Source organism: Bos mutus, chromosome 7 (genome assembly GCF_027580195.1).
Source record: "Bos mutus isolate GX-2022 chromosome 7, NWIPB_WYAK_1.1, whole genome shotgun sequence".
NCBI classification, from domain to species: Eukaryota; Metazoa; Chordata; class Mammalia; order Artiodactyla; family Bovidae; genus Bos; species Bos mutus.
Genome location: NC_091623.1, coordinates 31062747 through 31090145, shown reverse-complemented (window position 1 = coordinate 31090145; position 27399 = coordinate 31062747). Strand labels below are relative to the sequence as shown.

The 27399-nt window shown below is 37.4% G+C and overlaps 1 protein-coding gene and 1 long non-coding RNA gene across 4 annotated transcripts in view; one reads left to right on the top strand and one right to left on the bottom strand.

The window, feature by feature from the left end:
* Window positions 1–2627: 2627 nt before the first annotated feature.
* FAM174A (family with sequence similarity 174 member A) lies at window positions 2628–24952 on the bottom strand. 2 transcript variants are annotated; one of them, XM_070373179.1, is made up of 3 exons: window positions 24510–24952; window positions 15992–16126; window positions 2628–3187 (listed from the first exon to the last, which is right to left on the bottom strand). In XM_070373179.1, exons 1-3 carry the CDS (start codon window positions 24950–24952, stop codon window positions 3184–3186), a joined length of 582 nt encoding a protein of 193 aa, XP_070229280.1. In that variant the 3' UTR covers window positions 2628–3183. The 2 variants fall into 2 exon arrangements, with proteins under 2 accessions (XP_070229280.1, XP_070229281.1); XM_070373180.1 differs by lacking the exon at window positions 2628–3187 and having other exon boundaries at window positions 15988–16126.
* A 358-nt stretch (window positions 24953–25310) lies between these two features.
* LOC138988480 (uncharacterized) overlaps window positions 25311–27399 on the top strand; it is a 155774-nt gene continuing 153685 nt past the window's right edge. Inside the window, exon 1 of one of the 2 annotated variants that reach the window (XR_011464699.1) lies at window positions 25311–25452. This is a non-coding gene — a long non-coding RNA (uncharacterized lncRNA). The remainder of the gene's footprint in view (window positions 25453–27399) is intronic. The other variant, XR_011464698.1, reaches the window with a different exon arrangement.

Sequence of the window (27399 nt, the reverse complement as noted above, 5' to 3'; positions counted from 1 at the left end):
TATACTGTGTCTTTATAATAGGATCCTGTAATGAAATACACAACATCCCTGGCTTTTCAAACAGCCAGACATAAAAGTTTGGGGATGATCCCTCTTCCATCTTCTTCCCTCTGCTTTTACCTTTTGCCTTGTATCATGCCATTAATATGGGCAGGCAAAATATGTTGGAAACTGTGGATTTATAAAACATTCAACTTCTGATGTAGGGACTGATGTGAAATTAAAGGAATTATCAAACATCTATCTTAGTAAGAATCTATCAAGCATAGCATCTGTACTGAGAATCATTTTTGCTGGATTCTTGTAAGTCACTGAAGATAAAGCTGTTTATGAATGCCATCCTTGAAAACGCTGGGAAAGCTTACGGAGTATCAGGAAAAAAAAAATTCCTATCACACGTTTATGAAATGGATTGTTTTACTATATTCATCCCTTCAGTAGTTTTCCTTACAAGTTCTTTTATCTTCCAACGTGAGAGAAACAAACTATTCTTCCTTTACTGTTTTACTTTAAAAAGTACATTAGATAAACCTATGTTGAATAAGCAAAAATGAACAGAACTACAATGAAAAGAGCAAAAAAGAAGGAAAAAGAGAATAGATAATAAAAGGTAGTGGATTATATCCTTGGTAAACAACTAAACTCCAGAACTAGAGAGAAGCTGACAAGGTGCAGGTTGAGTATTCAGGCCAAGGATTTGATTCCATAGTAGTGTTTACTTATCTAATAATTATGGGAAATCAGGCAAAAAGTGATGCGATTTCCCAGCCACATGTAGTGGCTGGTCAGGCTTCCAGATCAAGGGTGGAACATCTGTAAGCTACTCCAAACCTGTTCTTTTTCTCCACTTACTTCCCTCCTGAGCTATGAATGCAATTACACCAGTTTCCACTCATCTCTAATTCTTAGGTCAGGCTCTTTCTAATAAGACAGCCAAAGGAAGTACAAAAGGGACAGGAGAATAGCTAACATGTTTTCAAACACCAGCTACTTACAGTGTGCATTTAGTTTTGTAGGTGAAAATCTTAACCATATTATCACCATGATTGCTACACATCTAATGAAAATTTATGTACATTGTGTGCTAAATAAAATTTGGTGTACTATCTGGCACTTGAATCAAAGTAACTTATTATGATGCTTAAAATAGTAGATTTGCAATATAAGAATGACTATATGAAAGGAATGAAATATGAGCATTTTTAACAAACATGTCAGAATTTCATACTCAGATAAAAGATATCCTTTTCAAAGTAGTAACCTTGAGAAACTGTGTATTTCTAATAAAGTTGCTGCCACATATTAAAACATTTGGTAACATCCCCTTTAATGCCAACTTAGAGATCATGTATAATGATTATCATTGCTTTATCTTAATGGCTAGTTTTCTTATTTTCTGATAGATTTGATTCTTACTTCCATTTAGTTTTAATGCAAAAATCAGTTTATAAATAACAAGTATTAAATGAATTAACACTATTTCTAAGACACTACAGTAAATGATTTTCAAATATCACAAAATGTTAGGTATGATCTGGTTTTAATAACATTTTTAAATGATGAAGCTTCATATAATAAATCTGGAGGCTTGGTTTCTTTTGGAAAATAAAACTAAAGTATTTATCAACACTGTGTAAATAGTTCCTGATAATAACTATTAGTGGGAGCTGAACAAAGGCTGATCCCTTCAGAACAGGAAATATATTTTCTCTTTAGTCTCTGTTTACATAATATACAGAATATACTGACATCAGGGGGACTTGGCTCACTGTGGTAAGCCCGTTAGCATATAGGAGAAACTAACTTGGCATTTTAAGTGGTCAAATACTCCAAGTTACCTCATTGCTAGAGGATTACCTGTCCTTGCCTTGCTGAACTCTAGAGAGGCTTCAGGGTTTGTTTTGGAATAAAATGTAGATGGAAATGAAATATACAACTTCAGGGCAGATGCTTATCAACTAGCATGCAGTTCACCGCATCTGGACATTTAGCTACGAGGCAATATTCCAAGCTGAGGTTTCTTCATCAGCTCGGCCCTGGAGAAAACACTGAAGAGCAGAATCACTGTCCATAACAAACGGGCAGTGTGAGTGAGAGAGAAATCTCTGCTGTAACCCACCGTGATCTGGGGACCATCTGTTACCTACTCTATCAACCAGCCTGTCCTGACACACAGATTTAAATTACCTTCATGGCCCCTCTAGGAAAAGGAGTCCGTGACCCATACTCTTCCTGTCAGTTCTCCTCTAGTTTTTAGAATGTGAAAAACTGAAGCTCAGTAGGGTTATTTACACGTTCAGAAGATAATGAGGTCAGTCTCTGTACCTAGGTCTGACTCCAAAGTCTATGCACATACTTCAATTCCTTCCTCTTCTACGATATAACATGATGGGAACGTTTTCATTGGTACTTCTCTCACAATACTGTAAACAAATTAAATGGCTTTGAAATTCACTGGTTTCTGAAATATCTAATCAACGTGGTATCATAATTTAACAAGGAAGTTGTTAAAATACAATAACTTTTGACAGATTTTTAAAGAAATCATATAAAATACATATGCTAATCTATAAATCTATAGCTTTGGGTTTACTGTATAAACACATCTTGTTTATACCACATTCAAAGAATTTTAAATAGTATTTATTGTTTTACACACAACACAGACACTTTTATATTTAAAAAACTCAAACTTAAGATAATAAATTTGGCTTCTTTTCCCCACAAAAACGGGAAATACATCTTGATAAAGTTACACACCAGTTGGTTGTTGGGATTTATAGTTCCAAGGAAAAAAAACAACCCTTAACCAGCCAAAAATAAATTATATATATATATATATACACATATATAAATAAAATGAACTGATTAGTACATAAACAGTTTACAATAATAAGGTAAATAAGAAAGAGAAATTGATCAGAAAACACACTGCTTTAAAGTAATTTTCAGATCTCTATTATAGTACAATTTACTCCCAGCAACTCTGAGCCCATTAAGAGCACTTCTATACAGAGAAAAACTAACAAATGATACACATTTATTGCAACAACAAATTGAAGGTTATCATAATATATGTAACTTAAATACCCCCCAATTGATAAAGTGGCTTTTTATTCCTTAAACATAGACATTCTGCTCTTCATTGTAGAAGATGAAGTTTTCTTATCAAAAGGCACATTCTTATCTGCAAGAAAAAAAAATACTATAAATGCTTATCCTGGAACAAATTCAAACACACTTTAAAATATCCCCAAAGACTTGGAGTGCCAGAAGATAATGAAAGTATTTAATTTAAGGAAATTATAATGAAGGGCACTAATAAAACAGTTACTTTGTCTACACTAATTATATCAGATACTATTCTTTAAATTATACTTCTAACTTTTTCAAACGAATTTTATACATTGAACCACTTTGACAAGTATACAATGTAATTATTTATTTATAGTTTCTGTAAACACAATCCTTAACAGATCCTATTTCTAAACCTTCAGAAAGTAGCATTAATTGAAGCTGCAGGCCTGGAAGTATATTCAATGAAACAATCAAAAAATGCTTTTAATATTTATAATACAGTTATAAAATTTTTCCATACAGAAGATAAGGCTTTCTATAAATTATATGATGTGGTAAATGCCTATTTTCTTACCTTATTGACTAGTTTATGGTAATATGAGGTTATATTTTCATCACACATATTTATACACTTTAATTCTATTTATACATCAGGCTTTACTGCTACTTAATCTAAACCACAGATGCTAAGGAACTTCTGCTAATAAGAGCCATTACAACCAGAAAGCATTTAATCCAACCAAAAGCAAAGGTATGCAGATTTTACTAACTTAATAAGTTGTCCTTTATAATCATCATTAACATATAGAACTTCATTGGAGATACCTATGAGAACGAGTAATACTCTTTTCCAACTTAATGTTTTATCTAAATTATAATAAGCAATCTATAATAGATCTCTAAATGATTATGTTGTTATAAGCTAAGGAAATTCCAATATATTTTGAGGGTAAATTTAAGCTTTTTAAAAAAATACATATTGAAGGTTAATAAAAAACCTGCTACTCATGAACAATAATTGCCCAGAATTCATGTATTCATTCAGGGTCCCCTGCAAAACCAATTCTCTCTTGCCAGCTGCCAAGTTTAACCTTCAGAAAATACTTTGAATAGTCAGAGTGACATATTTTCATTGTCTGCTCAATATCTATTATCTCCTCTTTGCTAATAAAAATACTGATTTAGTTTTATGAGCTAAGTAGGGTGACAATATGCTGGAAGGAGGGAAGGTTCTGAGAAATTCTGATTTCCTGATAAAAGGACAGATGTGACTTGGGTTCTTGCCTCTCACTGTCTTTTCTGGTATACAGATGTGATGGCTGAAACTGCAGCAGCCATATAACTAGGATAAAGCTTTAGGTAAACCACACACATGTAGACCCTGTCATCAAACTGCCATTGCACAGATGCCAGCAGCCGACTTCTGCAGGCTTCTCATGATATGAGAAAAACTTGTGAGTCTCTGTGATTCTAGATTCCCCACTACTTATATTAAAAAACAGTCAAACTAATAGAAGTAGAGAAGAGACTGGTAGTTACCGGGGACTGAGGGAAGAGGGAAATGAGGAATTGCTACTCAAAGGGTATGGAGTTTCGATTATGCAAGATGAATATGTTCCAGAGATGTTCTTGCTATGTAAAATTGAACTTAAGGTTAACAATACTATATTCTGTGCCTAAACATTTTAGAGAGCAGATCTCATTTTAAGCATTCTTACACATGCTTTTCTATGAAGTAAAGCAAATGTGTAGTAATAATACATTTTATGGAAATCTCAGTTTGGGTATTTTTCAAGCTTCAAGAATATTCTGTCTCTGTAAACATTATGCAATGATACAGTATAAAAAAAGACATTTTCAAGGACAACCTAAGAGCTAACTCAGAAAATCCTAAACTATCAAAACAGCTATTAAACCAAATCAAGTTGGAAAGGGAAAACTGTCCTAGTGTAGTCAAGAATATTGTTATTCCTTCTTCATTTAAATACACTTGTAAATATTAGATTCCTGGATTTTTTTTTTTTTTTTCTCCCTGGTCCTTTTTAAAGAAGATACAATGTCTTTGGATTGTACAGAATGAACACTATCTGAGAATGCTCGGGAAGGTTAATGCCTTAATAATTGTGTTTAGGACTTTTTGTTCATAAACTTGAGATCCTTGTCCCTTTACTGTCCTGCAACCCAACTCATATAAGTCAGCCTTCTGGGTGGCAAGCTCTGCCTGCATTGCCCATCCAGCCCAGCATATACCTTAGAGAGTCTACGACCCAGACTATCACAGCTGAACACAAATTCTGAACCAAAGCAGTAAGCAAGCATTTTATTAAACAGATCAACTGTTGTATGAACAGAAACTTGTGATTCAGCTACTCTATAAGAGTTTCCATTTGACAGAATTACTTTAGATCAGTCTAACACTTGTTCTAGCTCTGTACTGTCTAAAACAACAGCAATCTGGCAATTAAAGTTAAAATTTCAATCAGTTAAAACCCAGTAAAATTAATAATGGACATGAATTTGGTAAACTCAGGGAGTCGGCGATGGACAGGGAGGCCTGGCGTGCTGCGGCTCATGGGGTCACAAAGAGTTGGATACAACTGAGTGACTGAACTGAACTGAAAATTAAAAATTCAGTTCCTGGGTCATGCTAGTCAACTTTCAAATTTCTGAAAAGCCACATAAGGCTAGTGTGGCTACCAAATTAGACAGGGCACCTCTAGACCACGTCAAGAGATGAGAAAACAGCATTACCAAACAGTGTTTAATGTTACATAATCATTTAATAATATACACATTGTTCATGTTCTTTACCAATAAAGACATTGTGATGATAACTGGAACAAGGCAAAATTTCTTTCTAAGGCTCAGTGTCCACAGAAAAGTAAAACATTGAGAAAAACCCCCTAAACCCTACACAGACATTCTCTTTAACTGTTTAAATAATAACAAAGACAGCACAGTTCCCTTAAAGTGGATCAGGTACAGACTATCCTACTAGTAACACACACTGGACATCCTCAAATACCAATTTCTAGCTAAAATAAGCATTAGTACTTTGACAGATTCCTATACATACTCTATTTACTTTGAATAACCTTAAGTGTTTATTCTGATAAAATGTTATGCTCCACGTTGAAAGTAGTGATTTAGAAATTAGAATTATTTATTATAAATTATTATTTGCAAATTGATAACTGTTTGAATAAGATCTTCTTAAATGAGAGCTTCTGGTCAACACACTTAGATCTGTTTCCTGATTCTGATATGCTGATGTTAATAACCAGAAAATATTCTGTGGCCAAGTAACACTGAGCACAAATGTAACGAACACATATAATACAGTATTAAATTTAATGACAGAAGAGAAGAGCTAAGAACAAATTTAGAGTTTTTAAAATTACATACATGGCAGAAATTACTAGAATAGCCTTGAAGTGATAGAAGTACTAGCTTTTAAAAGCTGCCAACCAAGATTGTCAAAATGTCCTTTAGTGTACACCATTATAAAATAATAACAACAACTTTACTCTTCAGCAGAAATCAAACAGAATAACAAGGTATTATTTCCACTTGTTTTGTGTTATGAAGTAATGTTTAAAACTACATTTTTGAGACTGGTTATGAGTATTTATTTCCAACATGCTTGTAAGAAAATGAAAGGTAAGTTTTGGTTAATACATAGTCATCTCTGATTTCTCATCACATTTCTATCAGAGAGAGCTAAAATGTCCTACACAATTATTAAAACACTGGTATGTGGTTTAGTTTATAATTCCTTTGAGTAAAATGTTTCATTAACCAAAAGAAATTATGTCTAATATACAAATAGATGTAATAGGATAACAATAGCAAATTCAAGAGAAATTATATTAACTAAACAGCTTGAGCTATGTTTTCCAACATATGTACAAATTTTCCCAATTTAATCATATTAACCTCAAAGCTTAAATTAGCAGACCTAGTGGTAATGATGGTTAACTCCCTAATATCCATTCAACCCCAGATGATAATTCTGAACTAATTATGGTATTTTCATTTTTCTTGCCACAGTTCAATTTAGCAATGATCACATAACCAATGATACGAAAAACACAAATAAAATTCTGTTAAACAGTTTCTGGGGAAACTTTTCTCATTCCTAAGGAAAGAGACACAAGATAGTTGGTACCTAACTTTCATTGAAAATTACTGTTCAGGGCATGATTATAGGAACTGCTGGCACCATCCTATTATTGGTCTAAAAATGAAACTCACACATGAAGACAGTCAGAATTAGGAGGATCAGGGGGAATAGAAGCCAGAGCCCTGATGTACTGTTCTTGGAGTTGGCCCTGCCTGATCTATCTTATTACATGAAAAAATAAACTTCTCTCAGGAGATTTAGATTAAACCATATAGTAGCAGTTCCATATAGTTCAATCTAATGCAAAGAAATGGTAAAAATTATTACTCCAAATTTTAGCCACCAACAACAATCATTATTAAAATCTTGATATATTAAAAGCCACATCCTTTTATAGTCACTCAGGAAGAACTGACTACAAAAGGCTAGTTTTATACTGTGATTAAATCATAAGTAAATAAATTAATCTACTTTCTGAAAATGACTTGTTTCTTGTTATTTTATAGACAGAGTTTGGAAAATAAAGGTGAAGGAATTTTAGAAAGCACTTAAACAATGAAGGAAGCATCAGTAAGAGATGCTCCAACAAGAATCACCAGCAGTTTTATTGCAGACTAATATGATTCTGTGTTGCAACTAACAAAGCAGGCAAATAATATTTACATTTCTCATTTTAGGGGTCCCATTTGATCGCTTCTCAGCCTTTTCACTAAGATCAAGTACAGGGGTCCCCATGTGAAAAACAAACAATAATACTGTGTGCTAGTATAGAGGACAGAATGAACAGACTTTAGAATTATTTTCTTTATGGGTATAAATCATATAAATATTTAAAAAATGGAATGAGGATTGCAGTAGGAAGAGAAGCCTAGATAATTTAAACTCTCCAAGCCTCAGTTTTCCTATCTTTAAAGTGAAAGCAATACAAACTACTTTGCTAGACAGTCTCGATGAATTCATTGTATACGTAAGGAGCTTAGTACAGCGTCTGGTACATCCTGCACTAAGGTAGGCATTTACTATTAAGTGATTATTATACCTATTATAATTCTGCTACTCTACTCTCTCCAGTTTTCCTTCTGGCTCAGTGACAGGATCCGTGCCTGATCTTATCCCTCTGAAGACATTCTCTCTACCACTGCCATTCATTCCCTTGGATTTTCTACCATTTATATGACTGCTCTGGGAAGCCCTTGGTAAAAATCCTCTTTGAGGGTCTACAAAGACCTTGTGATATACTCTCCATATAAGTGCTGATTTTTCCCTTTAAAAATAATGCATTAATCATGGCATTAACCATGATTATCAGCCGTTACTAAAGTGAGTCACAGTGGGATCTATACAGAACAGTCTCCACTTAGGACAGTTTGACTTAACAAGTCTTTGATTTTATGATGATGTGAAAACAATACGGATTCATTTGAAACCATACTCCCAATTTGGGATTGAAGATAATCCAACAAGATCTTTTCTCAGGCTAGCACGATCTCCTTTGTGAAGCTGGGCAGTGGCAGGGAACCACGGTTCCTAGTCAGCCATGAGATCATGAGGGTAAACAAATGACACACTTAAACCATTCTGCACTCATACAACCAAACTTTAAGTGTAGTATTCAACAAATTACATGTGACATTCAACACTTCACTATGAAATAGATTTGCGTTAGATGATTTTGCCTAACTGTAGGCTAATATCAGTGCTCTGGCTAATATAAGTGCTCTAAGCATGTTTAACGTAGGCTATGCTAAATGCTGACGTTCAGGTTAGGTGTATTAAATGCATCTTCAATTTATGATATTGTCAACTTATGATGGCTTTGTGCAGACATAACTCCATAGTAAGTTGAAGGAGATCTGTTCATCTTTTCCATGAGATTGGAAATGTTGAATAAATTGACGGCATAATGCGTGTTTAATATCTGACACCTACACTGGAGGGTTTCCCAGGTGACTCAGTGGGTAAAGAATCTGCCTGCAATGCAGGAGACACAGGAGATGTGGGTTTGATTCCTGGGTCAGGAAGATCCCCTGGAGGAGGGCATACCACCCTACTCCAGGTATTCCTGCCTGGAGAATCTCATGGATTCTGGCGGGCTATAGAGGAGCCTGGCAGGCCACAGTCCCATAACATCAAAAAGAGTTGGACACAACTGAAGCAACTGAGCATGTATGCATACGCCAACATTTGTAAACCAGAGAAAGTCTTACCTATTAAATCTACTTCAAATAAAGTAACAGTTTTTACTCTATATCTCATCAGAAAATAATCTCTATGTTACAGAAGGTAACAGAAATACAAACACACCTCTATCTACATGTTTTTGAAACTTCTGTCCAGTAGCAGAAAAGAAATGAGTCTACCTTCCTCAAAGTGAGAGACAGAAAAAGAGATCCATGTGTGCACAGACTTTGGGGGAAAAAAAAAAAAAGCAGATATCTAAAATCAGTGTAGGTATTATTTAACATTGTTTGAAGAAGAAAATAAAAGGAGAAAAAAAACTAGCCTTTGCTTCTTGGCACCCTGAAGTGTGCATCCATCTCACTGCTCACTTCAAAAGGTACAAAAGCAGGCTGGGCCTAGAGAAGAGCCTTTCCTCTGGTTTTAGCAAGGCTGAAAAATGATAACCAGGAATCCCAACTCTAGCTCAAACTTCTTTGTTCTTTATTCCTGGCCTATGGATGTATATCTATTGCTAACTGCACGAGGCTGGGTATTTTATCCATTTTTGTTCACCACTATCCCCAGAGCTTAGTGGAGTGCTTCAGGATACATGGCAGACAGTTTATCATCGCTTTTAATGAAGAGATGACTCCATCCAATTTATTACATCCTCTAGGATATCACAGGCACCTCCAATATTCATGGTTAAAACTGACTCCACACCCTTTGACAAAAATCCCACTCCTATAAATTTACCCTGAACATACACCTCCAACAATACAAAAATATGTATGTGCAGGGTTATTCACTTCAGGATAACCTGTAACTGCAAAATAATTGAATGAAAATTACCCAAACACGAAAGTACAGGCAACTGATTCAATAAACCATGATACATACACCTGTGGAGCACTACACAGCTGTGAAAAAGAAAATCTCTATGAACTTACATAGCATGACTCACAGGAGTACTATTAAGTGCAACCAAAAAATATAAAAGTATATAAACTATAGGCTACACCTTGTGTAAGAGAGAGAAATGTAAGAAATATATATTCCAACCAACTTTCATCAAAAGAATCACAGAGGACCGACAAGAAAGTAATGAAATTGACCATCTACAATGGGTGAGGGTGGGAAGAATTGTGGAAGGGATCAAGAGAGCAGTACTTCTCTGAGTGTATCCTAGAGTGAGCAGGTATGTATTCTTAAAATTTTCTGGTATAGTTTTTACTTTTGGAGGCGTGCTGCTGCTGCTAAGTCACTTCAGTCGTGTCCGACTCTGTGCGACCCCATAGACGGCAGCCCACCGGGTTCCCCCGTCCCTGGGATTCTCCAGGCAATAACAACAACAAAAAAAACCCAAAACAAAACAATAAAGATGGGAAAGGCAGAAAAAACTAGAACAGAAACAAACGACTTAAATTATATTTTAAAGGTCTACTGTAAACACTGAAAAGGGAGAAAAAAAGAACTAAGCCAAATCACTTACAATACCTGACTACCCTCAGTTCTGGGCAGGATGAGGTTGTAAGGAAAAAATTGCAAACAAATCCTAAACTCTTAGTAGTACGTTTGTCTACTGTATATGCAAAGTGATTCTGACACGGGATTAGTTTTATTATAAGATTGAGCAGTAAGTAAATGTGTTGATGTTGTTGGGAGCCAGGATGTTGCTGGAAGTCATTTTTAACACAATGAACAAGAAAAATGTCATTATGGAAAAGGAAGAAAGCAAGAGAGAAGAACCCAGTGGGGATAGACTGGAATGGTAGAATGGGAGGCGTGAAGTAACAGTATATAAAGTATGCACATATATGCAAATGTGCATGTATATTGGAGCAAGAAATGTAACCCACTCTAGTGTTTTTGCCTGGAAAATTTCATGGATAGAAGAGCCTGGTGGGTTACAGTCCATGGGGTCACAAAAAGTCAGACACGACCAAGTGTGTGCACACACGTATACTCATGCATGTGTAAGGGCACATATGTGTGTGTAAGTGTTATATATACATTCATAGAATTGTCTGCTGAAGGACGTCTGATAGCAAAGAGCTCAGCTGGTACCCAAAGGAACCAGCGCTCCTTTGAGAAATGGCTGATTCCATGGCTGGTGCAGATACAAAATGAGCCTGGAACACCTTGTTAGGCCAGAATGTAAGGAAATTCTTAAAAAAAAAATGGGAGCAAGTCACAGGGGCATAGAAGTCAGCCTGAGTAGGCCCCCACTGGCAACTACATCAATGAATTATAAACCTTCGAAGAAAGAGAAAATCATGAATCTTTACAGTCAATAAGATAGACAGTAATAGTGTAGGGTAGTGTGAAGTCACTCAGTCATGTCCAATGCTTTGCGACCCCATGGACTGTAGCCTACAAGGTTCCTCCGTCCATGGGATTTTCCAGGCAAGAATACTGGAGTGGGTTGCCACTGATAAGACAGATATATAGATAGATAAAGAAGAAACAAGGATAAGCTCTTGCTAACAGTACATGTCAGTGCTAAATGTAAATATGGAGGAAATGCTGAGGTTGGAAAATCACAATTTTACAACTATCATGGTGAAGATTAAATCAGGCAAGAATAATGACAAATGGGTACTAAATCTAGGGGGAAATTTTGATGAGAAGCAGAATACTGTATGATTTTAAAATGCCTTTGTAGTAGTTGCATTACCACTGCTACTCAAGGACAGGTGAACACTGTGTGTCTGCAGGTAAGGATGTCCCGAAAAGGATGCACAACGATCTATGCAGTATTTCCACCAAGAATGCATACTCTGAATCTAATAAAGAGGAAATATCAGAAAACCACTTTTATATAAAATGAGCGGGATGCCTTCTTCTGTATCATGATGACTGGGAAAGAGAGAACGTAAGAGAAAAATGAAGTAAACTGTTAAAGATAGGTGACTCTAGATTAAAAGTTTAGGATACTTTTTGTAATATTTTTATTCCTATAACTTTTCTATAGAATTGAAATTATTCCCAAGGGGCAGGGGGAATTACGTAATGCATGTACATAGGCTCTTTGAAGGAAAAAAAATCCAACAACATAGAAATATATAAAAGGAAAAGTAGAAAATGAAATGTCAGCCCCCAAATCTCACCTATTCTCCACTGGAAGGTAAGCTTTACAAAGTCAGGATATTTAAAATTTTTCTTTTCTGTTTTGTTGCTTTTATGTGACCCAAGCCCCTAGACTAGTGCCAAGCATTAAAAAATTGCTATATGAACTAGCTGCTATATCACTGATTTATTGGATGGATGAGGTTTAGATGATAAAGAATCCGCCTGCAATGTGGAAGACCTGGGTTTGATCCCTGGGTTGGGAAGATTCCCTGGAGGAGGCCATGGCAACCTACTCCAGTATTCTTGCCTGGAGAATCCCATGGAGAGAGGAACCTGGTGGGCTACAGTCCATGGGGTGGCAAAGAGTCAGACACGACTGAGCGACTAAGCACAGCACACAAGCACACTTAATGATGTGCCGTCCTCCTTACTTAGTCCAGACATATGTATAAGTTTTCCCCAAGTCATTTAAGTAAATGGTATCATAACATTAAGAAATTCAAGCTTATTTCATTATCAATCATCATTGATAATTATCATTATTCCCAAAACTTGCATCTCCATTATTACTGGGTTCTTTGTTCGGCCTGAATGAATATCTTGGCCAATCCAGTATTTCCATTTCTCTATCCTTCACCTTCTAAACAGAATACTTAACTCCTGTTGACAATATCTTTCAAAGCCTCTTGAATAATTCACTCCACTCTATTTCTCTTTTCTTAAAAAACAAATATATATATGTATATACACAGATATTTTATTTATTTGCCTACTCCAGGTCTTTATTGTGGCATGTGGGGTTTAGTTCCCTGACCAGGGATTGAACATAGACCCCCCGGTATTGGGAGAGTGGAGTCTTAACTGCTGGACCATCAGCAAAGTCCCAACTTCTCCAATGCATGTATACCATCTAACTGATCTTTTTCCTGGTTACCTTACTTCTCCAAGAAGTCCCAACTTCTCCAATGTATGTATACCATCTAACTGATCTTTCTCCTGGTTCCCTTCTCCAAGAAGTCCCTACTTCTCCAATGTATGCATATCATCTAACTGATATTTTTCCTGGTTCCCTTACTTCTCCAAGAAGTCTCTACTCCTCCAATGTACATGTGTATCATCTAACTGATCTTTTTCCTGGTCCTCTTGCTGTTTATCATAATCTTCCTCCAATTTATGCACAGTTATCTTCAAAATATAGCTTTCATTATGTTTTCCCTATCTTAAAATTTTCCAAGTGGCTTTTTGCAACCTGTAGAATAATTTGTAACTGATTTAACATGGGTCACAATCTGCCTCTAATTTATTGTTCTGCCTTTTGCATTCAAAGCTCAAAAATCATTCATTCCCCCATTCATTTCTTTCATACATACTAATATAGTATACATTTCTTTCAGTTCCCTGAATATACTTTACTCTGTTGCTTCTGATTCTCTGTGACTGCAGTTCTCTCTCCAACTCTGGCCCCTCTAGCCACCCTTCATTTAGCTAATTTTTATTCATGTTTCAAGTCTCAATTTACCTGTCACTTCCAAGAGGTTTTTCTGGATCATTCGTTTCTGCAACCCCACTATATATTCCCACATCATCCTATTCTTCCTCTTTCTCTGTTTCTGTAACTCTGACTCATGTTTAGCTCCCTGATGGAATGCAAGCTTCATGAAAAGAGGGGTTTATGAAAGATAAATAGGAGAGAGAGGCCTGTGATGAGGTGAGACGCAGATAAGAGATGGCTGTGGGTGACAACCTCATGGAAACTCTCGCCTTCTTATATCCCTCCCACCTTCCCTGCTTCTGCTCCTCTTGATCTCTCCTAGGCCACTTTTCCCACTACAACAAGAGGTCTCATTCTTCAAGGCACATCTGATTATTTGATTATATACACTCTAGCCAAATAATATCAGTAACAATAGCAGGATAACAACAAACTCTTTAAAAAAAAAAGACAACAACCGAAAAAACTGGCACCTTCCCAGGACTTGTCACAGCTGATCCCCACATGCAACATGTTGCACGTATAAATACACACGCACATACAACAGTCTGCATTTTAGACATTCTGTGCTGCTCACTTTCTGAATAAACTATCATCTGTCACAACTACAAACTCTGGGTTGTTTTTGCTGACTGTAACAACCTTTGTCTTGAGTCAAGCACACTTGAAATAGACAAGCTAGGCTTCAAGTTCAGTTCCTCTTTGGAAACAACCCTGACTGACTAAGTCGACAACTTCCTTTTCTGTGTTCCCTTTCTGTGTTTGTGCAGAAAGAGGTGCCTCATATGCACTGAAGTTTTTAAAACATGACAAATACTATACTTTTAAAATATAATAAAAACTTTGCAGAAGATTAAAGGAAAATAATTATACAAAAAGTGAGACTCTGCCCCCCAATCCTACTCCATGAGCACCTTCTGTAGGGTCAGCCCAAGAGGAGAGAAAAGATGAGCTGTTTGCTCATTCTCAGTTCCCAACAGTATCTCGAAATGACTCTCATTCTAGTATGTAAAGATAAATATCTGTTACATACAATGGCTCCTAAATGCATGTGAGGAACTTCATCTGACCTAAGCAAACAGTTAATAACTGGTAATATTAGACAATGGGAACTATACAGTACTTTATAGCCAAATTAAGGGCTTTTCATGGCGTATATTTGAATGTTCTAAATAAACCTTAGAATGTTCTAAATAAATACATTTTAATGTACTTTATTCATGTTTATTTTCACTAAGATACAGAATTGCTAACGAGCAAATACAGTTGTTTGGGTCACACTTATATATCTAGACTCTACTATTACTATGGCATTTTATGAATATGTTTTTATTAAATGAATTAATTACCAGCACCCAAAAGCTCATATATACTTGAGTTAATAATCCAATTTTTGTTGAGACTTTTTTTTTAACCCCCAGATTTCTATTACTTTTTCTATGTATGTACCTGACTCTGGATGCTGGCTTTTCTTCACCCAAATAATTTCTCCTCTATTCCAACATGGCCTTCCCTATTGAGTGGAAACTTTATTGCTTCCCTTCCTCATGCCATCTGCACTGAAACTAGGCTATATCCATGTAACTCTGTTTATCCAAACCTTTTAGGAAAGCTCTTAACTCAGTGAGAACAGATATAAGAACAGACATAATAGCCACAGTATCAGACCGCTGACCATTAGCCCCACAATTTTGCCAAAAACGCTGATTACAAATAGAGTAACAAAGACTAAAACCAAAATATTTTCAGAATGCAGAAAGAAAATCAAGTTTACTAATCTCCCTCTACACCTCCCAGAACCTCCCCCCGCCCCACTCACATGCACATACACACACAGAGGATTATCTTCATGCAGCAGCAAAAGGGAAGGAAGCCCCACAGGAGCCCTGCAGTGACAATTTCTCCGGGAGATGGTATTCTATCCTACACAACTATTTTAGCAAAGCAAAGTGAATGTGAGCTATTGGTTGGGTAGCACAAAAAACTTCATTAAACAGAACCCAAAACTCATCATTTAGGATAAAAACTGTTAAAAGAAATTCAACTTTAAACTGCTCAACACTTACCTTCGAGGATGATTGGCATCAAACAACGTGTTATCATCCTCCTCATCATCTTGCTCTAAAGGGGTCAATTCCATGTTTTCTATGTTAGTGTCCAAAACCCCGTATCTCCTAGTCTTTCGGTTCCTTCTTCTCATCCTATTAAATAGAAAATATTAATGAATAAAAATTATTTCTAAGTGTGGTATGGATGATTTTAATTTTACACTTATTTGTAAATTAAAAATAAATTATTCCACTTTCTGACACTGAAGGCGTTCAGTATCAGAATGGCTACATTTCAGAAATGTAACCAGTTAACCATTTAAGATTATTTATTTTAGATTACTTTTTAAACAAAACCTACTCCTGTATGTCTGTGTGCCATCACCATTTCTTCTGACTGACACACTTTCTTCTCTGTCAGCTGATAATGTAGACAGATAATCTCTTAAGTCTTTGTTCTGGTCCAATAGTTTTACTGAGGCCTTCTATTCCAGCCGTTCTCTCATCTCTTGTAGGCCTTCTTACTTCTTAACTTTCAGCCCCGCTAAGAAACTGTATGCATCAGTTCAGTTCAGTCGCTCAGTGGTGTCCGACTCTTTGCGACCCCATGAATCGCAGCACGCCAGGCCTCCCTGTCCATCACCAACTCCCTGAGTTCATTCATACTCACGTCCAACGAGTCAGTGATGTAATCCAGCCATCTCATCCTCTGTAGTCCCCTTCTCCTCCTGCCCCCAATCCCTCCCAGCATCAGAGTCTTTTCTAATGAGTCAACTCTTCGCATGAGGTGGCCAAAGTACTGGAGTTTCAGCTTTAGCATCATTCCTTCCAAAGAAATCCCAGGGCTGATCTCCTTCAGAATGGACTGGTTGGATCTCCTTGCAGTCCAAGGGACTCTCAAGAGTCTTCTCCAACACCGCAGTTCAAAAGCATCAAAGTCAAATTAAAAAAACAACTACATATTGTAAAATAGAATTTAAACTTAAAATGAGATTCTCCTAAGAATATCTTTCTTTTTTTTTTTTAAGAATATCTTTCTTAAGTCTAAAGATATATGCAATGGCTACGTGGTCATGGCAGCTTTATGGCCATAAAAACATCAAATACAATACACCCACATGTAGTGATGTTTTTTTTTTTTTTTTCCCTGTCCTCAGGGAAAGCCAGAAACACTTATGAAGGCTTAATATTGGGCTGATTCAAGGGACCATCTACTTAAAATATTAATAAACATTAAGTGTAAAATATAATACATATAAAAAATGTATTGAAATCTTAAGTAAAAGGCTACTTCTAATATGCAGTGTACATTATTTTTGAACAAAAGAGCAAAGGAGGATTTAAAATTCATGCAATTTTAACAGCTGTGGTTCTCTCCACAAATAATTATTTTCATTAAGCTTGCGATGCTCAAACTTTCTATATATGTTAATAATTACATATATAGCATTATATATTGTACATTATTTTACCAGACAGAGTAAATGCATATTGCAATCTGAAAACAAATTTTGTTGGGTCTTAAAAAATGGAACTTTAAATATGTAGAGAGGAAAATATGTAAGCCTAAGAAAGCAAAAGAAAGTAGCAGTATGGTTTATACTATTGAATTATATTCCTTTATCACATGGCAATCACAGGTAAATGATCTTGATCAGATACCTTCTAGATATTCAAGTTATTATTCAAATAGTTGTCTCAACTGAATGCAGATTCCTCAATGTTTCATTATACTCAGGTTGGTAAGAATCATTTCTGTTTAAATAACGTAAAAGCTACAGTAGAAAAATAAAGCTAAAGTAGTAAAGTAAGGTTGATAAAGTTTTATGTAAAAATGTATGATGCTACATAAAATAAACACAACAGAATAAAACTTCATTTCGTTTTACTACTCTGTGAAAGGGAGACAAGCAATCATTGTAACTTGCTATAACTTGCTGCACTGATCTGATTTTCCTGTTTTAACTGAATGCCTGTAGGATATTATTAAGTAATTTCTTCTATTTATCATTCAAAACTAGACTGAGGAATACAGTACTTAATGGATATTTTATATACATACACTCTCCTATGTGATCAGGTACAATGATAAAGCTGAGTAAATCTTAATAAAGATACAACTAATGATATAAAATTTACCTTGAGTATTTTGGGGCAAAAAGGTGAATTAGTAACCAACAATGATTTTTGGAACTCATTTTGTTTTTGCACTGAGACAAAGCTATATAAAAATTGGTGAGCCACAATTTCAGTTGTCCATGACAACACAGTATACAACACATAGCAAAAATTATTTTATCTGAAATTTCTCTCATCTTCATCTCCCATTCTTTTTTCTCCTTGCCCCCACCCCATCTCTAGTCTTGTCAGACCTAACCTCTTGCGGATTAGTTTCAGAGTTCATATATTAAAAGAATATGGTATGGGACAGATTTTAGAAAATACCATGAACACTCCCACCAAAATATTACAGCTGAAATTGCAGATACAAAAAGAATTCACTAAAAATAATTACTGTTTCCTGGGTGTGCATATAAGTCAGGCAATTGAGGTAAGCAGCTTACAAGCACTACCTGAGGTAATCCTCACCACAAGCCTTTAAGTATCCTTATTCTAAACATAGAAAGTCAGACCTTAGAAAAAATTAATTTTGGGACTGTAAATAGTAGAGCAAATAATCAAGCAATTTTATTCCCAAGTCTGGGTTCTTAAACATTAGGGTGTATTGTCTTCCTATATGATTCTAAGTAATTTTAACCAAGGTCCAAGGTTAGCTACCAGTCTTCTGATCCCTAACACAATCATCTTACATTATACTAGACTGGATATATTGTTTTAAGTGAATTGCATTTTCTGGTTCATCCTTTCCTGGTAAAAAGTAAGAACTTGGAAAAAAAAAAAAAAGTAAGAACTTGGTAGCTACTAGCAATAACAAGTGCATTTGTGTTCTTCTGGTTAGGCCATTTCTTAGTTTTGAACACTGCAACAGTTACCTGCTTTTTATTTATCCTGAAGGAAACTTCTGCCTTAACAGAACCATGATTTTGCTTAGACAGCAACTGACCCCAGCCCTGTTGTTGTTGCTTAGTTTCTTAGTCTTGTCCAGCTCTTTTGCAACCACATGGACTGTAGCCAAACCAGGCCCTTCTTTCCCAGGACTTAATTCACCTCTCCTTCTGTGGAGTTTGACTCCTCAACTAAGGGACAAAGAGACTGAAAACTACTGCATACCTTCACAGTGGATTGTTCCTGCCAAGAAACCTCTGTGATATTTTAGTGTCTCCTCTCCTAAGCTGACTTAGTTTCTGTGAATCTCCAGTTGCTCTTTGACTGTTGTTGTTCAGTTCCTCCGTTGTGTCTGACTCTTTGCGACCCACAGACTGCAGCACACCAGGCTTCCCTGTTCTTCACTCTCTCTCAGAGTTAGCTCACACTCATGTCCACTGTGTCAGTGATGCCATCCAACCATCTCATCCTCTGTCGTCCCCTTCTCCTCCTGCCTTCACTCTTTCCCAGCATCAATGTCTTTTCTGATGAGTCAGCTCTTCACATCAGGTGGCCAAAGTATCGGAGGTTCAGCTTCAGCATCAGTCCCTCCAATGAATATTTAGGAATGTTTTCCTTTAGGATGGACAAGTTATCTCCTTTAAGTCCAAGGGACTTTCAAGAGTCTTCTCCAACACCACAGTTCAAAAGCATCAATTTTTTGGTGCTCAGCCTTCTTTATGGTCTAACTGTCACAGCCATATATAACTACTGGAAATGCCATAGCCCTAGACAGACCTTTGTCGGAATGTCTGCTTTTTAATATGCTGTCTAGGTTTGTCATAGCTTTTCTTCTAAGGAGCAGGTGTCTCATAATTTCATGGCTGCAGTCACCATCTGCAGTGATTATGGAGCCCAAGAAAATAAAAGTCTCTCACTGTTTCCCCATCTATTTGCCATGGAGTGATGGAACTGGATACCATGATCTTAGTTTTTGGAATGTTGAGTTTTAAGCCAGTTTTCTCACTCTCTGCTTTCACCTTCATCAAGAGGCTCTTTAGTTCCTCTTTATTTTCTGCCAGAAGGGTGTGTCATCAGCATATCTGAGGTTATTGACATTTCTCTCTGCAATTTGATTCCAGCTTGTGATTCAGCATTTTGCCTAATGTACTCTGCATATAAGTTAAATAAGCAGGGTGACAATATACATCCTTGACATAATCCTTTCCCAATTTTGAACCAGTCTGTTGTTCCATGTCCAGTTCTAATTGTTGCATTTTGACTTTCTGAGATCTCAATATTCTTTCAGGAAATCCCCTTTAGTTTAAGTTAGCCAGGGTTATTCTATGTGTTTAATTAAAATAGTAACTAATAGAAGTAATAATCTAATATTCCTTTAATATTGGAAGGAAGTGTTAAAGAAAAAATACACAGGAGATGGAAAATGTTATTTCCTTTGAAAAGTCTAATAAAATCACTGTTTTCTCTACCCGAACATTTCTCAGTGTAATCAAACCCAGTTCATTTAGTTAATGCCTGAATGCAAACACTGTACTTAGCCTTAGCGAAATAATGATTTGTAAATAGCCTTTGTTCTGAGGTTTTTGAGTCTTCCCTAGACCCACACTGATCCTTGATTAAGAACCAAGAATGCTCATATATTAGGCAACTGCTTACCCAATGCCTACCACATTTTGTACATAATGTTCAGCACTGGGGATATAATAGAGAATAAGACATACAACGAGTCTCTTTTCATAAAGACTATATACTAATCTTAGGAAGCCTACTTTATTCCTTCTATATATATATATTTCAATTTCTACAGAAAGAATCTAATTTTTCTTTGGAATAGTTCTAGACTCAGAGGGGAAGTTACTTCTAGTTACACATTCATAATAACTGAATTAAATTAAAAACAGTATGGAAGTTTTATGGAGTTCAAGTACTTTACAAGTAAAATATTCTCAGTGTTTTCTCATATCAGTTAACGAAAGGACGATTTTTGGCCCGTTCTTCCTTGTTGGCACAAATAAATAATGCTGTTGCGCTGCCACACCTATTTTGGAAGTGGAGAGTCAAAATGGATATTCACCAAAATAAGTGATCTTCATAATCTGGAAGCAAAAAGAATGAGTTCTGTTCTGAACATTGCCCAGACATTGTTAGCATCAATCAAGTTGGATATCAGGTGGCCAACTATATTTAGGAGTTGGCCTGAATGAATGTACTAGATACTGGTTAAAGAGTCCAATTTTTCTTAGCTATAGATTCAGAATTTTGCTGTTAACAGACAATGTTAGTGACTCATCCAATAGAATCAGACTGAAAAGACTGTACCCTTATAAGCTTTACAGAAATGAAGATGGAAAATCCATGGCAAGAAATATTTATATGTTAAGATTACAAATAAGGTGAAAGCAAAATGAAAAAAGATCATCCCCCAAAAGTTATCATCAGACTCATCATTTATTTTGTGTATGAAACAATACTTAGGGTACTCCAATGCTATATGGGAAATATACAGCATTAAATAAAAATTACATGGTGAGAAGAATAATTACTGCTCAATTTTCTTCTAATATTTTTTTCATATCAAGAAGAAAGTTTCAGTTTGGTGGTTATATGCCTATAACACCTCATGAACATTTTCTAGCTTTCTCTTTAATAAAAAGTGGGCCTGGATTTGCTGGGTTTTGTGAACCAATACTATGCAGCTCAAATAATGTTTCCACTGGTGATTTTCAAACATTTGATCATAAATTGCTTTACATTCTTAGAAATTATTTAAGACCCTGAATAGATTATAATTATGTGGATTATAAATATCAATTATTAATATATTAATTAAACCTAAGAAAATTTTAAATACCATTTGCTTTTTAAAATTATAATAAATCCACTACAGATTAACATAGCTTTTTGTGAAAAATATATTGTCAAAAAGAAAACCAACAAAGGTGAAAAAATGGCATAGATTTAGATTTTTTTCAAATCTTGTTAATGTCTGGCTTAAATAGATAGAACGAGATAGAAAATGAAAAGAGAGAAATTAGAAAAATAGAAAACTGCTAGATTTTCATATCTGCTTCAGCCTTCAATCATTTGCTATGCGTGGTCTATTTGAAGGATATGATGAACTTGGAAAATGGAGGTACATTTTAATAGCTTTTCAGATTCTGGTGTTAACTTTTTTTTTTTTTGATAGAACACCAAAACTCAACAAGAGGTAGTTTCTTATGAGTTGGCTGCACTGTGGAATTTGAAACTATTATCACTGAACTTCTTGGGTCCTATAAACTTCTAGTGAAGTCGCTCAGTCATATCCGACTCTTTGTGACCCCATGGACTGTAGCCTATCAGGCTCCTCTGTCCATGGGATTTTCCAGGCATGAATATTGGAGTGGGTTGCCATTTCCTTCTCCAGGAGATCTTCCCAACTCAGGGATTGAACCTGGGTCTCCCACATTGTAGGCAGATGCTTTACCGTCTGAGCCACCAGGGAAGTCATAAACTTATAAGGGAATGTATTATTTTGAAAATAGTTTCAATATTGCAGATATCTGAACAGGTCTCAGAGATCCCTCCCACCCTCCAGGATTTCCTGTTGTGCTGTACTTTATCAGTTAGTTATTTAAGCCAAGGAATGTTGGCTTAAATAATGTTTTTCACTCACAAAATAATAAACAGATATGTTTAAAAGGAAACTTTGTTTAAGTAAATCCATTTAAAGAAATATATGAAGTGGTTGAGGGTAGGCAGTTATAGGAAAAAAAAAAAAAAAAAAGTGAAATAATTTGGAGAACAAACCAGTGCATTCCCACACAACTACCTCTACTGCAGTCAAAAGGAGGCAACTACCTGGTGCTTCCTTAGCTCTTCTCTTGGCTGGCTTCTTCTAACAGTGAGTTCTTAGCTCTGCATTTCAGCTCTTCAGAGAGGTGGTCCCCAACTAAGAGGCTTTATTATGATTTTTCCAAATCGGTCTCATTACATAGTTGGAATGTTATAATACCATGATTCATGCCATAAAGTAACTTTACTTCTATAACAATAGAACGCATCAAGTGGAAGTTACTTACAACAATGTAAAATATCACTAATTGAACTATATAATTCCTTTTCTACTAGATAAGGCATTAAATGGAGTAGAAAAATAGGTGATAGTCATTTACTTATTCATAACCTGGTACTTAATCAAAAGGTTGATCACAGATTTGGACACAGACATCATGGAAAAAAAAAATTCAAACAAAGCAAATGATGGATTGTACAATCAGTGATGATTATTATATACTGTGGGATATCACTTTATTCTCCTAGGTCAGTTTTATCGTAGGTAAAGTGAAAGATGTCATTTAAGTGTCCATATTTGTAACAAATCTGAAATTTAAGTAATTCTGTAATCTAACATTCTATAGTAAGAATACGGATAAGGCAATGACAACCCACTCCAGTACTCTTGCTTGGGAAACCCCATGGATGGAGGAGCCTGGTAGGCTACAGTCCATGGAGTCGCGAAGAGTCGGACACGACTGAGCAACTTCACTTTCACTTTTCACTTTCCTGCATTGGAGAAAGAAATGGCAACCCACTCCAGTATGCTTGCCTGAAGAATCCCAGGGACGGGGGAGCCTGGTGGGCCGCCATCTATGGGGTCGCACAGTCGGACACGAGTGACATGACTTAGCAGCAGCAGTAAGAATAAGCTCAAAAAACTATTCATTTCTAACTTTAAGCTTCTGAATGACTTAGAATTATTTACAGATGAATTCATTTTAGAAAAGTTTTTTTGAAGATTAAAAAAAAGTAAATCTATCCATTTACTAATTCAAATTTTGTAAAGTTAAAATCATACATAGTGTTAAGATATTAAACATACTCTCCAACATTATAACGGGATCATATTTATGACATTTTTCTTCCTTTGCTGCATGGGTATCAGTTTTCCATCTTATCAAGAAATCGGTAACATTTCACACCATATTATTTCAGTTCAGTCGCTCAGTCGTGTCCGACTCTTTGCGACCCCATGGACTGCAGCAAGCCAGGCCTCCCTGTCCATCACCAACTCCTGAGTTTTTACTCAAGCTCATGTCCATTATTTAGTGTCTTGCAAAATGAATGCTAGATGTTTCTAATGCGGACTCTAACAACGATTGAACCATACGCAGTTGTCAGTTTTCCAGGTTCAGAAAAGGTGGAAAGCAAGAAACTTCATAAGGTACAATCGATGGTGGCGAGTTAAAAGTCAACAGCAGGAAACTGCTGTTAAAAGAACTTCTTTAAATCATCCTTAAAGATCATTCTGCATTACTATCAATTTACTTAAATACTGATATAGAGGTTCGGTGTTAATTTATAGTTTACACATGAAAAGGGAGGCAGCAGGGACTTGGCGTTCTGAACACTCCCAAAGGTACCACCGGCTTTCAAGACCGTCCTCGTTACAAGCTCACTCCGCAGGCACAGTGACTGAGGGGGTGGGAGGAGGTCGGCAGATAAGCGCGCTTCAGGCCTGCCGGGGAGGCTCGCGGAGGCTTCGCCTCACCTGACCGTCCTGACGACGAAGTACACCAGCACCGCGCCGCTCACCACCATTAGCACGGTCAGGGCCCGCTGGGTCATGGGCTTGTCGCCGGGGTCGGGGCTCACGGCCAGGACACCGCCCGCCGGGCCCCCGGCCCCCGCCTTCCCGCCGGGGTCGTCGGCGGCCGGCCCCGCCCCGGGTGTGCTGCCATTGCCGCCCTCGGCTCCCCGCGCGCCCGCGGCTTCCAAGGCCGGAGCGCGGCCCGCGGGCCGGGCGGCGGAGGACCCGGGTGGCGGAGGGGGCCGGGTGCGCGGCCCGCGCGCCGCAGGCTGGAGGTCGGGCGCGGCCCGAGCTGCCGGCGGCCGTCCCGCGGAGGGCCCGCTCAACTCGGGCAGCAGCAGCGACAGCAGGAGCGCCGAGGCCAGGGCGCGGCTGAGGCAGCAGCTGCAGAGCGTCGGCTGCATGGTCCGCGGCCGGCTCCCTCACCGCGCGCGAGCTCCGGCGCCCGCCGCCCTGGCTCCAGGCGGGACCATGGGCGTGTTAACTGAAGAGACGGAGGAGAAACGCTGACGGAAGCCGGGGCGAAGCCCTGGCCCGCTGCAGGTGGCGGAGGCGGCAGCCGCAGCAGCTGCCGTCGACAACCGGAAGTTCGTACATCTCAGCGGCCCCCTGCTACTAGGGACGCTCCCGGTTGCTAACCTTCCGGGGCTGGCGCGTTCCGTGACGTCAGGAGCGCGAGGCCGTCTGCGCGCCGCGCACTTCCGGAAGGCGAGGGGAAGGAGCCTGCGGTTGGCTCCCTACAAGGAAAGCAAACCGGAAGAGAGTTGTCTCAAGTGTGCAGCAAAGTTTTGCTGGAAGAATCCGGGAGAGAGTGGAAGCTCGTAATTTGAGTTCGTTGGTGCAAAACTGAAGAAACACAGCCAATTATTTATTAAAGACCGCCTTGACGTTTCCCTCAGCTCAGGTACGTATTTTGCTAGACTGGGTTGTTAGGTCACTAGAAAGAAAGTAAACAGTTGTGTCAGGTGTGCAGCAACTCTTTGCAGGAAGAATCCGGGAAAGATTGGAAGCTCATACTTTGAGTTTTTTGGTGCAAAACTGCATAAACACAGCTAATCATTTATTAAAGACAGCCTTGACGTTTCCCTCAGCCCAGATACACATTTTATTAGACAGGTATTTTTTTCCTGCCTCTAAGTCCTTGACCTCTCTTTCCTTAGAGCATTACATTAGAGAACTGGTAACTGTACCAATAATTGGTACAGGTATTGATAACTGGTAATTGATTCTCTGCATTTTGGGGATATAAATCTTTTTAAAAGTTCTTCCCCGTGTTACAACCCAGGGCTGTCTTTCTTAAGGAACTAGGAGTCATCCTTTTAAAATGTCAGAAAAGGAGACAGCACCCGTATCTCCCAGTCTCCTTGGAAGCATAGAAGCCTAAGTTAGGCAGGCGCTTTGTTTCAAGTTGTAAAACTGCCTCCCATCACGAAGCTTAGAGAAATTTTACTTTTCCTTTGTGAAGGCTTCCCTGGTAGCTCAGATGGTAAAGCATCCGCCTGCAGTGCAGGAGACCCAGATTCAACCCCTGCATTGGGAAAATCCCCTGAAGAAGGACATGGCAACCCACCCAAGTATCCTTGCCTGGAAAATTCCATGGACAGAGGAGCCTGGTGGGCTACAGTACATGGGGTCAAAAAGAGTCGGAATTTCCTTTGGGTAAACAGAACTGACCTAAGAGTTTCCCTACTCTTAAAATATCTTAAGCTTTCTGTTGAGTTGAGTTCAGACAGAGTCCTGGCCCCCCTTTTCTGTTGTGATCGTCTTGAATAAATCTCTGCCTGTTTAACTTTGACATCAGTAATGTGGAACTTTGGGGTGAGCAGATATAAACAAGAACAACAGACCAGAAATTGAAATTAGTATCTGTTCTTTTAAAAACTTCCTCATTCAACAATTTTTTTAGACTTTCTACTCCTTCAGAACTGTGAGTATTGAACAGTAAACAAGATATCATCCTTGCTCTCATAGCCCTTAGGGTCAAATGGAAATAACACAATCGTCACATTCATTCTTATTTTGAAGTGCATGATGTTAAAAATGACAAGCACAGAGTCTATAGTAAAAATTGTGTAAAGGACTATTGTAGGTAAGATGGTCAGTATAGTCTCTTCTAGCTGCTTGTGGGTAATAGACTCATGCAAACCCATGTAGAATTGCCGGGACTAGGCATCTTAATGCTGGGTTCCAGTGTGAGAAAGACCATTGGTGACACACACTAATTTTAGTTTCCAACCTGGATATTTATCAATAATGAAGTGGCTCCTTGGGTTTCTTCTTTCCCTTATCCACAATCTTATTCAGAGCCTTACATGGAAGAAGGTTAGTATTTAATGCTACTCCTTTCCACTCCTCAAAAAAATCCAATATTCAGCACACCAAAAAACAAAACAAAAGCACCATCTTTCCTTCCTTACAATATCTCGTTTTACCATTGTGTTCCTCATCTTGATTAATGGCATTATTCTTTACTCAGGTGTTCAGATGTAAAATCTTGGAGTCATCATTTCTCCTTAGCTTTCCACCTGCAACATGCTTACTGGTTATGGCAATGTACTAAATAATTCTGAAATAGCAGAGTTAAACTAATGATTCCAAGTGATTAGAGCATTCTAATCATTCTAATCATTCTAGTGTTTCTTCAGCTAGCTACTTGAATCAGAATCAGAAATGGAATTTGTTAAAAATGTTGGTTCTAGGTCACTATTCTAGAAATTCTGAGCCAGAATTTTGGGGATTGGGAACATGGATTCTGTATGCATTTTTACTAAGCTCTCAGGGTAAGTTTTATTTGCACTAACATTTAAGAATCTCTCCATTCCCTCACCACCTATATCCAAATGTTGTCAAC

Excerpts from the sequence above, each read along its gene's own strand:
- FAM174A (XM_070373179.1), bottom strand. The coding sequence starts at position 24,952 with ATGCAGCCGACGCTCTGCAGCTGCTGCCTCAGCCGCGCCCTGGCCTCG. Across the intron at positions 16,127-24,509 it reads TTCGTCGTCAGGACGGTCAG|GATGAGAAGAAGGAACCGAA; the intron begins GTGAGGCGAAGC and ends TCTATTTAATAG.